The sequence below is a fragment of the Pelodiscus sinensis genome, chromosome 2 (assembly GCF_052426305.1).
Source record: "Pelodiscus sinensis isolate ZL-2025 chromosome 2, ASM5242630v1, whole genome shotgun sequence".
In the NCBI taxonomy this organism is placed as follows: Eukaryota; Metazoa; Chordata; order Testudines; family Trionychidae; genus Pelodiscus; species Pelodiscus sinensis.
Genome location: NC_143053.1, coordinates 139,369,568 through 139,380,943, shown reverse-complemented (window position 1 = coordinate 139,380,943; position 11,376 = coordinate 139,369,568). Strand labels below are relative to the sequence as shown.

General features: G+C 35.8%; 1 protein-coding gene across 3 annotated transcripts in view; it reads right to left on the bottom strand.

The window, feature by feature from the left end:
* Nucleotides 1-270: 270 nt before the first annotated feature.
* The window catches only part of SEMA5A (semaphorin 5A), a 553,406-nt gene continuing 542,300 nt past the window's right edge, over nt 271-11,376 (bottom strand). For all 3 annotated transcript variants that reach the window (XM_075921490.2, XM_006111031.4, XM_075921491.2), the window contains one exon: nt 271-9,637. In XM_075921490.2, coding sequence (XP_075777605.2) covers nt 9,518-9,637 — 120 coding nt within the window. In that variant the 3' untranslated portion in view covers nt 271-9,517. The remainder of the gene's footprint in view (nt 9,638-11,376) is intronic.

The following is an 11,376-nucleotide window of genomic DNA, read 5'->3' as shown; positions in this document are numbered from 1 at the left end:
ACATATACTTGTGAGATTTGTGTACATAGCTTAGCTCAAGGATTCTGTACTACTATTGGTCTGAATCTTTTCACATGGTTAAGCACCAGGACAACTCTGTTTCAGCGTGAAACATAAGGAAATCCTGAATCCCAATATCAATGAGTTTATCTGAGAGGAAAAATTGTTTTTCACTTCTCTTATGCAAAAACAATGGGAAAACCAGAATGGAGGCTGGGTGACACCCAGGCCTTCGAAAGAACCGTGTATAGAAAAAACACCACTACTATGAACCCCAAAGGTTAAGGATTTATTGTCAATGCTCACATACAACTGAATGATAAATTATTTACACAAAGCATAAGTACAAAAAATATAATACAATTTTATACTGTACACGATGTAAAGATTTGGCAGATATGATACGGGAAAAACACTGCACCCAACTGCCAATCTAGTGGGAGCCCCAGGTGTAAACAGATTCATTGGAAGGTAGGCAGTTTATTGGTTTAAAATGTATGTAATCTCTAAGTGAAGATTTGTGAAGCATGTCTTGGGGTAGAAAGTTGTCAGTTGGACCAGCAGTGAACTTGACTTCTCTCTCTGACTGACCATTGAGTGCTCCTTTCAGAAATGTTACTATTTTCTTCACTGAGGAAGCCAGAAGGATATTAAAATCAACTTTTATTGACTGGTTGAGTAGTTCATTGGCAGTTTTTCTTAAGTGATAATAAAAGACTCCTCTCTCTAAAAGGCGATCAGCACTATTACGTAGCAACCAATCAATTCGTGGGAAACTCATTTACAACTTATACTACAAACCTGTTTCTGCATCTGTGCATGCGCATGCATGGTTATGGGCGTGCACATGCACTCTTGCACAGAAGTGCATGCGGGGTTTCTCATAAACATGCTACAAACAAGGGTTAAAATACACCAAGAGATTGTGGTATAGTTTCACCCTATTAGCTCAGGTCTGCTCCAATTGACATCAATGATGGGAACAGGAGTCAGCCCCACAGTTCATGAGTATCACCATAAACACTGAACAGGAACCAGCTCGTTAGCAAGTATAACAGGCCATGGTTCCATTGGCTCCCATGATGATATACAGATTTAACACTAATTGTAGAACTGCTCCTAGATCTTCTCTAAAGAGTGATGTATAAAACAAATATATTTCAGAGTGCCCTCTCAGAACTTGTCAGGAAGTACTATGTGCATTTTTTTTGTATTTCTACTCCAATGGTCTAAGCTAGTTCTTCTCAGAAGTGTGTTACAACATGCAGGAGACAAGAAGTGATGAATTGGTCTTTGTACGAGAGGAAGAGAGGGGAATCGGTGACCTAAACAAGTGTACGATACAAAATTGAGTAGTTGCACACAAGCATCTTGATGAACACAGTTTTTATATGGATCCTAAAAAATAGCAACAGTTAAATATTGCCAATTTTTCATGTAGTAGATCATTGTGAAATACTGAAGAGACACTGTATTAGCATATATGAAATGGTGAAGGTGGAGGCGGCAGCACTGGGGCATTTATGTGGACATTCATATACAGCATAAAATCTCACCAATCCATCTATGTAACTCAACATAGATGTTTCTTTAGCAGATGAACTCTCAAATACAGAGGAGGTAGACAGGGTTCTTTTAATGCCTTTTTAGTGCCTGATCCAACATTTATTTTGAAGTAAGTGGAACTGTTTCCACTGATTTTAACAGACATTGGGGTGAGACTTTTGTATGCGTTCTTCACATATACTGAAATTAACAAATTGAACTTAGTTTTTTAGTTTATGAAAAGAGTTTATCATGAAAACCACTTCAAATGCCCACCTACACCCCCCCCCCCCCCCATTAGCAATCTCTTTTGTTTTCATTTTCTATGTAAGTGCTAACATGGGAACAATAAAAAAAAGCCAAGGTCTTTAAGACAAAGATAATTATCTTCCTAGCACAGTACAGACAGCTCACTGATCTCTGGAACCAATTAAAGAGAGAAATATGAAGAGCATTGAGGCTTCCTTTAATTTTCTGATATGATCAGAGGGAGGCCCACAAGAAAGCAATTATTTTAAAAAGCATCTCCAATCATATCTCATCGTTGTTATTAAAAATAATGTACAGGTGAACTACATGAAATACTGACCTTAAAAAAGTCACATGGCATTCTTTAAAAAAGAAAGTTAAAGCCCATGCAGGGCTGAATCCTACATTGACAAGGGGCTAGATTGGATCTTAGAAGTCTTTTCATCTTCATAATTAAAGGCAATAAAAGAACCCATTCATTCCCTCCTCCTTTTTCTGTCTCCCAGAGTCCACCTGCTCTGGTTTAATATTCCACTCTGAAGACAGAGAACCTTACTCACTTTCTCTTGTGAAAATCATGCTGATCAACTGATTCTTGTGAGTAGGGAATGAAATTCATTTCTTAGTAATACTTTGCAGCTCCTATGATTTCTTTCCAAGAAGTTCAATAGAGTTTGTAAGCAATCATGAATTAAGATGCAGACAAACCCTATGGGTGCGTCTTGACTGGCAAGATTTTGCGCAAAAGCAGCTGCTTTTGTGCAAAAAATTGCCAGCTGTCTATACTGGCCGCTTGAATTTGCGCAAGAGCACTGACTTTGTAACGTACAAAATCAGTGCTTCTTGCGCAAATACTTTCACGCTCCCGCTCAGGAAAAAGCCCTCTTGTGCAAGAATACTTGCGCAAGAGGGCCAGTGTAAACAGGGAAGAACTGTTTCGCGCAAAAAAGCCCCAATGGCTAAAAGGGCAATGGGGCTTTCTTGTGCAAAATCACGTCTAGACTGGCCACGGATGCTTTTGCGCAAAAGCATCCGTGCCAATCTAGACGCGCTTTTGCGGAAATACTTTTAACGGAAAAACTTTTCTGTTAAAAGTATTTCCGCAAAATCATGCCAGTCTAGACGCAGCCTATGAGTATTCATCTCTTACTGCCTGTTTAGAGAGGAGGAAACTGATGCTGCAGGAGATAAAGTGACTTGTCAAATGTCACAAAGCTAGTCAGTGTCAGAGCCAGGAATTGAATTTAGGATCCAAATTATGTTCTTAATTCTAATAATTGTTAATCCAAAATAACTGCAAAGTCTTTAAAGGAATTTTCTGGATTTACACAGGTGGATCTGAGAGCAGAATTTGTCTGAGTCATGTACATTAGCCATTGTACCATTTTTCCTTTGAAAACTGAAGATATCTTGCACTGCAATGCTGGTCCAGGAAGATGTAAGGTAAAAGAGACACAAAATTAGGGAATTGTAGTTAAGGAGACAAACAAAATGGCATCTGTCTGAAATGACTATATTGTACCCTACTTGCCATTTCTGAAAGAGTCTGATTCCCTTCCATTTAATTTGCTATTTTAGAGAATGACCGCTGAGTCATGAACACATCTTTGCTTAAACTTTCAGTAGAACTTCAATTAAAATAAATGAACTGGTAGGGCAGACAGGTATGTTTGATGGGTAATCATAGAATTACAGAAGATTAGAGTCAGGAGAGAATTTAGGAGGTCATGTAGGCAAGAGATAAGGGTTGAATATGCCTTTTTTTGCCAATTTCGAAAAGCTCATTCAAAGTTTGTATGTAATTTCAATAATGATTTCACCAAACAATCCATTTACATTTCCACATAAATCCATTCTTACCTCCTTTGATTATTACTATTGGTGTTGAAATATCTGCCGAATCTTCCATCTGAACGATCTTTAACTTTAGATAGTGAGTTTCATTAATTCCCTTTTCATATCGCCTCAGTCACAGAATCATCAAAACAACAACTACAAAAACAACAAAAAGCCCCAATCCAAAAAGACCCCCTCCCCCCACCACAACTCTACAAACTGGCAAAAATATATTCGATCTTTGAATCTCTTTCTCTACCAGTGCTGGATGATTCCATGCTGTACATTTTCTAAAGACATGGGACTTTCACCACTTCCCATGTAAAATTATCCATACTGAGTATCAGAATTTACCTCTTAAGAGCAGTTTTGCAAAAACAAAGAGGGGAAAAAGGGAATTCTATCTATAACTAAGAACACCAGAGACACATTAAAACACTGGTGTATTGCTGGAGGCAATGGGATGAGTAAGAATGTTTTGGTGATAAACATCTACCAAGTAAGTGCATATTCTTGCATGACTTGAATGCTAGTTCTCTTAAAAAAAACCACACACTAAAGCCCAGATCATTACTTAATTTAGGAGATCATGTATTTTAAATCAAGACAAGCAAACTATCCTGTTTATAATTCATTTTATTCAGCAAAAAAAAAACCTGAATCAATTATCTTACACGAGTGCATATCAGTTCCCTGATATCCATATGCCGTAAATTTATTTCTGAGGTTCACTGCCACCACAGTTTTCCTAGTTCTATCTCTGGGCTCTTAGAGAAAGAAATAAGATCTTTGGTCTGAGTCCTGATAACACTTTAGCTTGTGATTAACTTTTCTTACAAGTAGTACAATGGCATTACTTAAACGGCAGTACATTTTAGGGTTGCCAGATGTCCGGTTTTGAACCAGACAGTCCGGTATTTGAGCTTTCTGTTTGGGAAACAAATTGAGAAAATATAAATGTCCAGTATTTTCTAAATAAGATGTAATGTAGATTGTGATATAATGTCAAGTGTGTCCAGTATTTTTGTTGAAACCATCTGGCAACCCTAGTAAATTTATATAAGTATATAAGTATTTGCAGGATTAGGTCCTGATCCAGCAAAACAATAACATTCAAGCATGTATTTAAAATCTATTTATTTCAATGGGGCTATTCATGTGCTTAAAGATAAGCAAATGTTTGTATGCTTTACTGAATTGAGGCCTTAATTATTCTGAAATTATACAAAAATTAATTATGTGTTTTCATTAACATTTCTTAAAAATTAACTCTCATTTTTTCAGTTTCGTAAGGCCCTATGCTTCAATGTGCTGAGCACTTTTTTATTTAAATGAATTGTCTGGTGGCTCTTTAATTTACATTTATTTGAAACGTCACTCAGACTTCTGTGTGATTCTGATACCGTTAACAATTATTTTCCTGTATTGAGTATAGTACTGCATACCTTTCCAGGATTTTAATGAGCATTATTTCATAAAATCAAAAATCACAGCCAGTTCAACACCCCTGTTTCCTGCTCTATTATGAACTTAAACCCCAACCAAAAATGTCTTATTTTTATCTGAACCACACTGCTGCAGTAGCAGGCAACAGCAGATTTCTGAAAACAAAGCTTCTACTAAAAGTAAGCTTAGGTGAAAATAAAGGTGTTCAGATTCAAATTGAACTACAAGATACAATCTGCAAGCATAATAGTGGATTTTCCAAGCAAGTGAGCAATATATTCCCATGTAACCCTACCAAGCCCTAAATGTTTACACAGCTCTAATTTGAACTATCGAATGAAAACAAATACTTTAATGCACCAGGCTTTGCAATTTTCCTTTTTTGTGAGGAGGAGGGAGAAGAGTTACAGATTTAAGTTGAGATATTTTGACCATTTCAGCAGAATTTTTTGTTTTAAACTTCAGCCTACATCTCATTTAAACATAAGTGCAAAATGAAAGAAAGTTTTTAAATGAATATATTGAGAGAACACCATTTTAGTGTTCTAGTTTAGTGTTTAGTGTTTTAGTGATGCTCAGTCCTGGCATTAGGAATACTGTAATATTTTGTCCAGAACAGATAACTATATCACAATCAAAAATTTGGAAGAGAACTAAGTAGAATTAAAGGGGTCAGGGATTTTAATTCCACTTCTCAAGGAAAGAACTACTGTCTGGGGCCAAATTTTCCCCTCATACAAATGCAATCTAGTACCACTGCTATACATGATAATTGCAGGCAAATGTCTACACGATTTCGTAAATTCAAACTTTTATGGTCTAAAGGAAATTTTTTTCATGTGCATTTAGATTCCAGAACTTTATTTCACACTAAAATGTGTGTCCTACCAATTTTAGAGCAAAAACTAAAGAAATGGTTAAACAATTAAAAAGAAAATCTGATTGGGAGACTATTTTTGTATCCCTCCAATTTCAAGGCCAGGCTCCATTAATGTCATGTCCAGCTCTCAGAGGCTGAACAAATAAACATAATTTACATATTTTAAATATTTCTAAATTAACAAATATACTTTTCAAAACTCAAAAACATCACAGCTTTTAAAGGCTGATGTCTCAGGATCTTCCAAGACTAGTCCCACTGGGAAACTTGGGATCTCCCCTTTCCAGTGATAAGAAGATGTGATATCTTACCCTGAAGGACTGTGAGGAAATGTAAAACTTTTTTGGACTATAGGAATAATTATTGCCCCAGGCTAGTGTAATTTAGGGAAATACATTCTACGTTGAAAGAAAAGAAGGAAACATTTCTCAGGCATGTTTTTTTTAATGTCACTTTAAAGCTGCTCAGATTTGGAAAGTCTGAAATAGTCCTGTGGGAGATGGATTAGCGGGAAAAGTGCTAGAAAAGCTAAATGCAGTTAATCATATTACTTCACAATTTATCCCATGGGTATTACCATCACAGATCTAATACAGTATATATGCCTGTACTTAGAATTGCCAATATATCTATACAGTTAAATATGTACCCTTCAGAAATTATTGTTGAGTAAAACTTGGATTCATTACAGATACTTTTAATAAAAAGATTCAAATTAAAAAAGATAAATATTTCAAATATTTTTAAAACTACAGTCCTGATTGTGAATACGTTAAATGTCAAATACAGAAGCCAGATTAACACTCCTGTTAGTAGAGAAGTAAGGAAGAAGATTGTGGCTTCTAGTTTTGTTTTTTGTTTTGATATTTTTTCAGGCAGTGGGAGCAATACATTTTTTATTTTCTTTATATTATTTAAATTAAAAGTTTGATTTTGCAGCAGCAGTGACGCTAATGCCACCAAATTGGTTATCATTTGGAAAGTTTCCCCATTCTCATTCCATTGAATTTTCTTGCAAAGGTAATTTTACCTTTCCTAAGGGAAATAAATGTATTTGGCAGTTTCTTAGGAGGAAACAAATCAAAGGTACAGTATTATAATGGTAGATAACAAAGGATTAATGCCTCCACATTTCTTGGTGGGAACCTGTCTGAGGCTACGTCTAGACTACAAGCTTCTTTCGGAAGAAGCTTTTCCAGAAGAGATCTTCCAGAAAAGCTTACTTCAAAAGAGAGAGTCCACACAGTAAACGTACAACAAAAAAGCGATCTGATTTTTTGAAAGTATCCACATTGATTGGATGCTATCTCACATTTAAGTTGAGATTAGTGTGGATGGAGTGGCCACCAGGGCCCCTGAATTATTTCCTAGAGGCCTCTTCTTTCAAAAGAAAACCCTCATCCACACACGCCTTTTTCTGAAAAAGCTTTTTCGGAAAAAGGCTTCTTCCTCGTAGAATTAGGTTTACTGCCATTGGAAAACCCCCTCTGTTTTTTTGGCTTTCTGTCGAAAGAACTCAATGGCAGTGTGGACGCAAGCATTGTTTTTCTGGAAAAACGGCTGTTCTGGGGAAAACGCTGCAGTGTAGATGCACCCTGAGAGTGGAGGATTTTTAATTGACAGTTAAAATGAACACTGAAAATAATCCAGTGGAAACACTTAGGAAACAAATCTTAATTATTTTTTACTGAACCAAATTACAGTATGGTATTTGGACCTATTCCAATCCAAAAATATTGTTCAGTACAACATACTATGAGGAATTATTCCCATAATTGCCCTTACCATGTAATTTATAGGGCCACTAACATCATGTACACAAATACAGTCTTACACAAAATTCTATGTTCCTTGCAGAATTTTGAACCATTCTAACATTAGCCATTGCATACCTTTTCTCTTTGTATCTATCTATACCTTAATCTCAATATCACAAGGTACCCTGTATTGAAATAGCTTCAGTTTGCATTTTCTCTCCCCAACCTGCCTTGTTTTAGAAATTTCTGATGTGATAATCGTGGTGTGATATATAGTTTACAAGTAGGCAATGGTTTAAACTTTCTTATTCACGTCTTAATTTTGTATAGGAAGTCTTTGAGAATAGTATTTAGAAACTTCTGAAATGTGCCTTTTATGATAAATATGGTTCAGCACTCTGGGCTGAATAAATGTCATAAACCCCTGCCATTTTCATTTCAACGGAATACCAAGAATTTCTCTTCCAAAAATACAATTGGTACAGATGTGGTAGGTGAAGAGGAGACAAAGACAAGTGGTGCCAATATCTGAGGACTGCCACTGTTTCCTCACCTGCCATTGCACAAGAATTTAAAAGTGACAGCTTAAAATGCAGCTATTATGTTAAATATTCACATCAATAGAGCTTCAAAGGAAGCCCACTTTAAATAACAGCATGAATGGTCCTGGCACAGGCTGATTAACATGGATTAGACATACCGAGAAGATGAAAACAATGCTTTTCACAACATATCTGGCCTTTTCTTTCTTTTTTTGTTGTTGTTTCCAAACAGGCATGTGTAAACAAGGAGTTGTGAAAAGAAAATCGATTCTATTATCAGGCATACGTTCCCAGTAGTGGCAAGGAAGGGTACAGTGGATAAATCATGGTACAGTTGTTTCTGCCAAGTTTTTGGCAAGTTTTTGAACGCTACAGCGCACTGGACAAGTGGGTTCCATATGGACACTCTGAGGAGAACAGGTCTTTGGAATGCCATGAGTCATGCAAGTCCATACACTACAAGAACACCGGGTTACTAACGACATGCAGAAATTTTCAAAAGTAATCTCCCAGAAACTAAAATAAACTAGAATGAAGGCTTAACTTATCTCACAACTTTGAACCATCTATTGTGCAGATTTCCCTTTTTGTCACAAAAAGCATATCTTTTTCTGTTTGCTTCAAAATCTAAATATCTGGAAAACCTCCAAGAATTCCAGGTAGAACACTTCACACTCCAGGATGATAAACTCTGGAGTGTCTGGAGTTACTACAAATTAACACCGCACAGCCAAATTTCTCCTCATCATTTTGCTCAAAGTTCTATGAGGTTTTTTGATAGCATAATGTCAGGAAGACTCCTCAGAGAGCCTTACTACTAGATGCAGAGTTTTCTCCTCAAACTTCATGGAAACAAGACAATGTCCAAAATAAAATAGAAGTCATATTACTCACACCCTCTTCAAAGGGATTATAGTATTTTGAAAAGCTCAAGAAATTAGTTCTTAACACATCAAAGAAATCTGACTGGACATTAATAAACACCAACAAAGTGATATACTCCTCAGGACTCATTACACTATGCCCAGCTACTAAATCTGCACTCCATACTGCAGGCCAACCTTTCATGCTTGCAAAGGAAACATCATCATGTCACATGTAGGTGTTTTTGTTCTTTTGGCAGCAATGGGACACTGATGGCTTGGAGTGTGCTTGAAATGTCTCCAAACTTCATATCTGAAGCCTTAAACACATGAGCGGGCATGTAGCACAGGCTCTGGGGGATTGGGAAGTTACCAGAGGCCAGAAAATACACATGTCCATTAGTACTCATCATAATTATTGAACTCTGTAAAATAGGCATTAGAATAGGTCTTTGCACTAAGATGTGGATTGAAGTATTTGTTTCTCTCCTCCAAGATCAGGTTGTTTTTGTTAAATGCCTAGAAAAAACAAAAACAAAATGTAAAACACAAAGTATCATTTTAAAAAGATAATTTTAGAGGGAAAACCTCCAGAGCCACAAATTCAAACAAAGATGCAGCCAGAGTGCCTCTGAAAATATTTATGTTTACTACAAAACCCTGTATTTGCATGCATAATGTGATACATTAAAGGTCCCCCCCCATCTTAAATAACTTTTTATATTCCTTTTTATAGTATTTGCACTGTCAGAACAGTTCTGTACATATTTGTTGACTTAAACTTTCTGTATAATTTCCCTCTAAAGTATGCATGCTTTGATTCTAGTGTAAAATTTTAAAGAGCATCTAAGTGATTTAAGAGTCTAAATTCCATTTTAACAAAAAAGATTTCAGGGTTAGATTTTCAAAGATATTTAGGCACTTGAACATGAAGATAGGTCCCCAGTGGAATTTTCAAAAACATCTACTGTAAATAGGTAGGGCTTCACTCCCATTGTTTCCAAAGCATAGTATCTCTTTCCTAATTTCCTTGATTTTTTTTAATTTAAGAAACAAATGGAAAAAAGGAAAAGAGAAAAAGATTCACCAGCCAGGACTTCACAAACTCGTCACAAAATGTTGCTATAGTATATAAATGCTATAGTCTGAATATATTTAGCTAGATAGTATTCAAATGTATAATGTTGCCTACTGTAGGAATTTTGGAATAGGGAACTGTTCTGTAAGGTTATAAGTGTACTTGTCATCATTAGATTTATTCTAGGTAGATGTTGATAAATGAAATTTCATCATACACATAGAAATGAACAGTATTTCCAATGACAATCAAAATTTCATATGGAAAATGAGAAAAATTCTGCTTCAGAACTCAGAGTTTGATTTAAAGAAAATTGCTTCATTTATTTTAATGTGCAAGGTTGACAATTGATGTTCTAACAGTTACAAAGCTTTAATTTTTTGAATCTTTAAGTCTAATGTCATTGCCTGTCCCTTCCCCATTTCCAGACTTCTTCCATAATTTCCTAAAACTTTGAAAATTTAAATTGATAAAAAAGAGAAATGCTTAAAACACATAATTTTGTACATCTGTGAAAATTTAAATAGATAAAAATATAGAAAATGCTTGAAAATAATCATTGACATTGTCCATTGAAACTCTATAAACATAAACATTGAATTCTACAAAGCTAGATATAAGCAGTGAAACATTACAGAGGAATTTACAATCTATGGCAAAGAAGTGTCGCTATCATGCCAGATTCCCAGCTGGTATAAATGTATGCAGTCTGATTCACACTGTGCTATGCAGATTAACACCAGCTGAAGATTTGGTTCAAAGATTATAAGGCAGAAGGGACCATTGTGATAATTTAGTCTGACCTCTTTCATAACACTTGCTTACGGAACTTCCTTACATTAATTCCTGTTCCAACTAGAGCATGTCTTACTGAGAAACATCCACTGTCAGTGAGGAAGAATCTACCACAAGCTTCACTGTTAAAAATATGCAACTTATTTCTGGTCTAACTCCAACTTAAACCACGAAATCTTATTGGAGCGTTGTCTGTTAGACTGAAGAGTGCATTGTCAATTGTTCGGTCCCCATGTAGGTACGTATAGACTGCAATTAAGTCTTTCCTTTACCATCTTCTTTTGACTCTCTTCTGGACCTTTCCAACTTTTTAATGCCCTATCTGAACTGTGGACATCAGAGCCAAAGATAGAAGTAATATAAACTTTCTACTCCAATTCAGTAT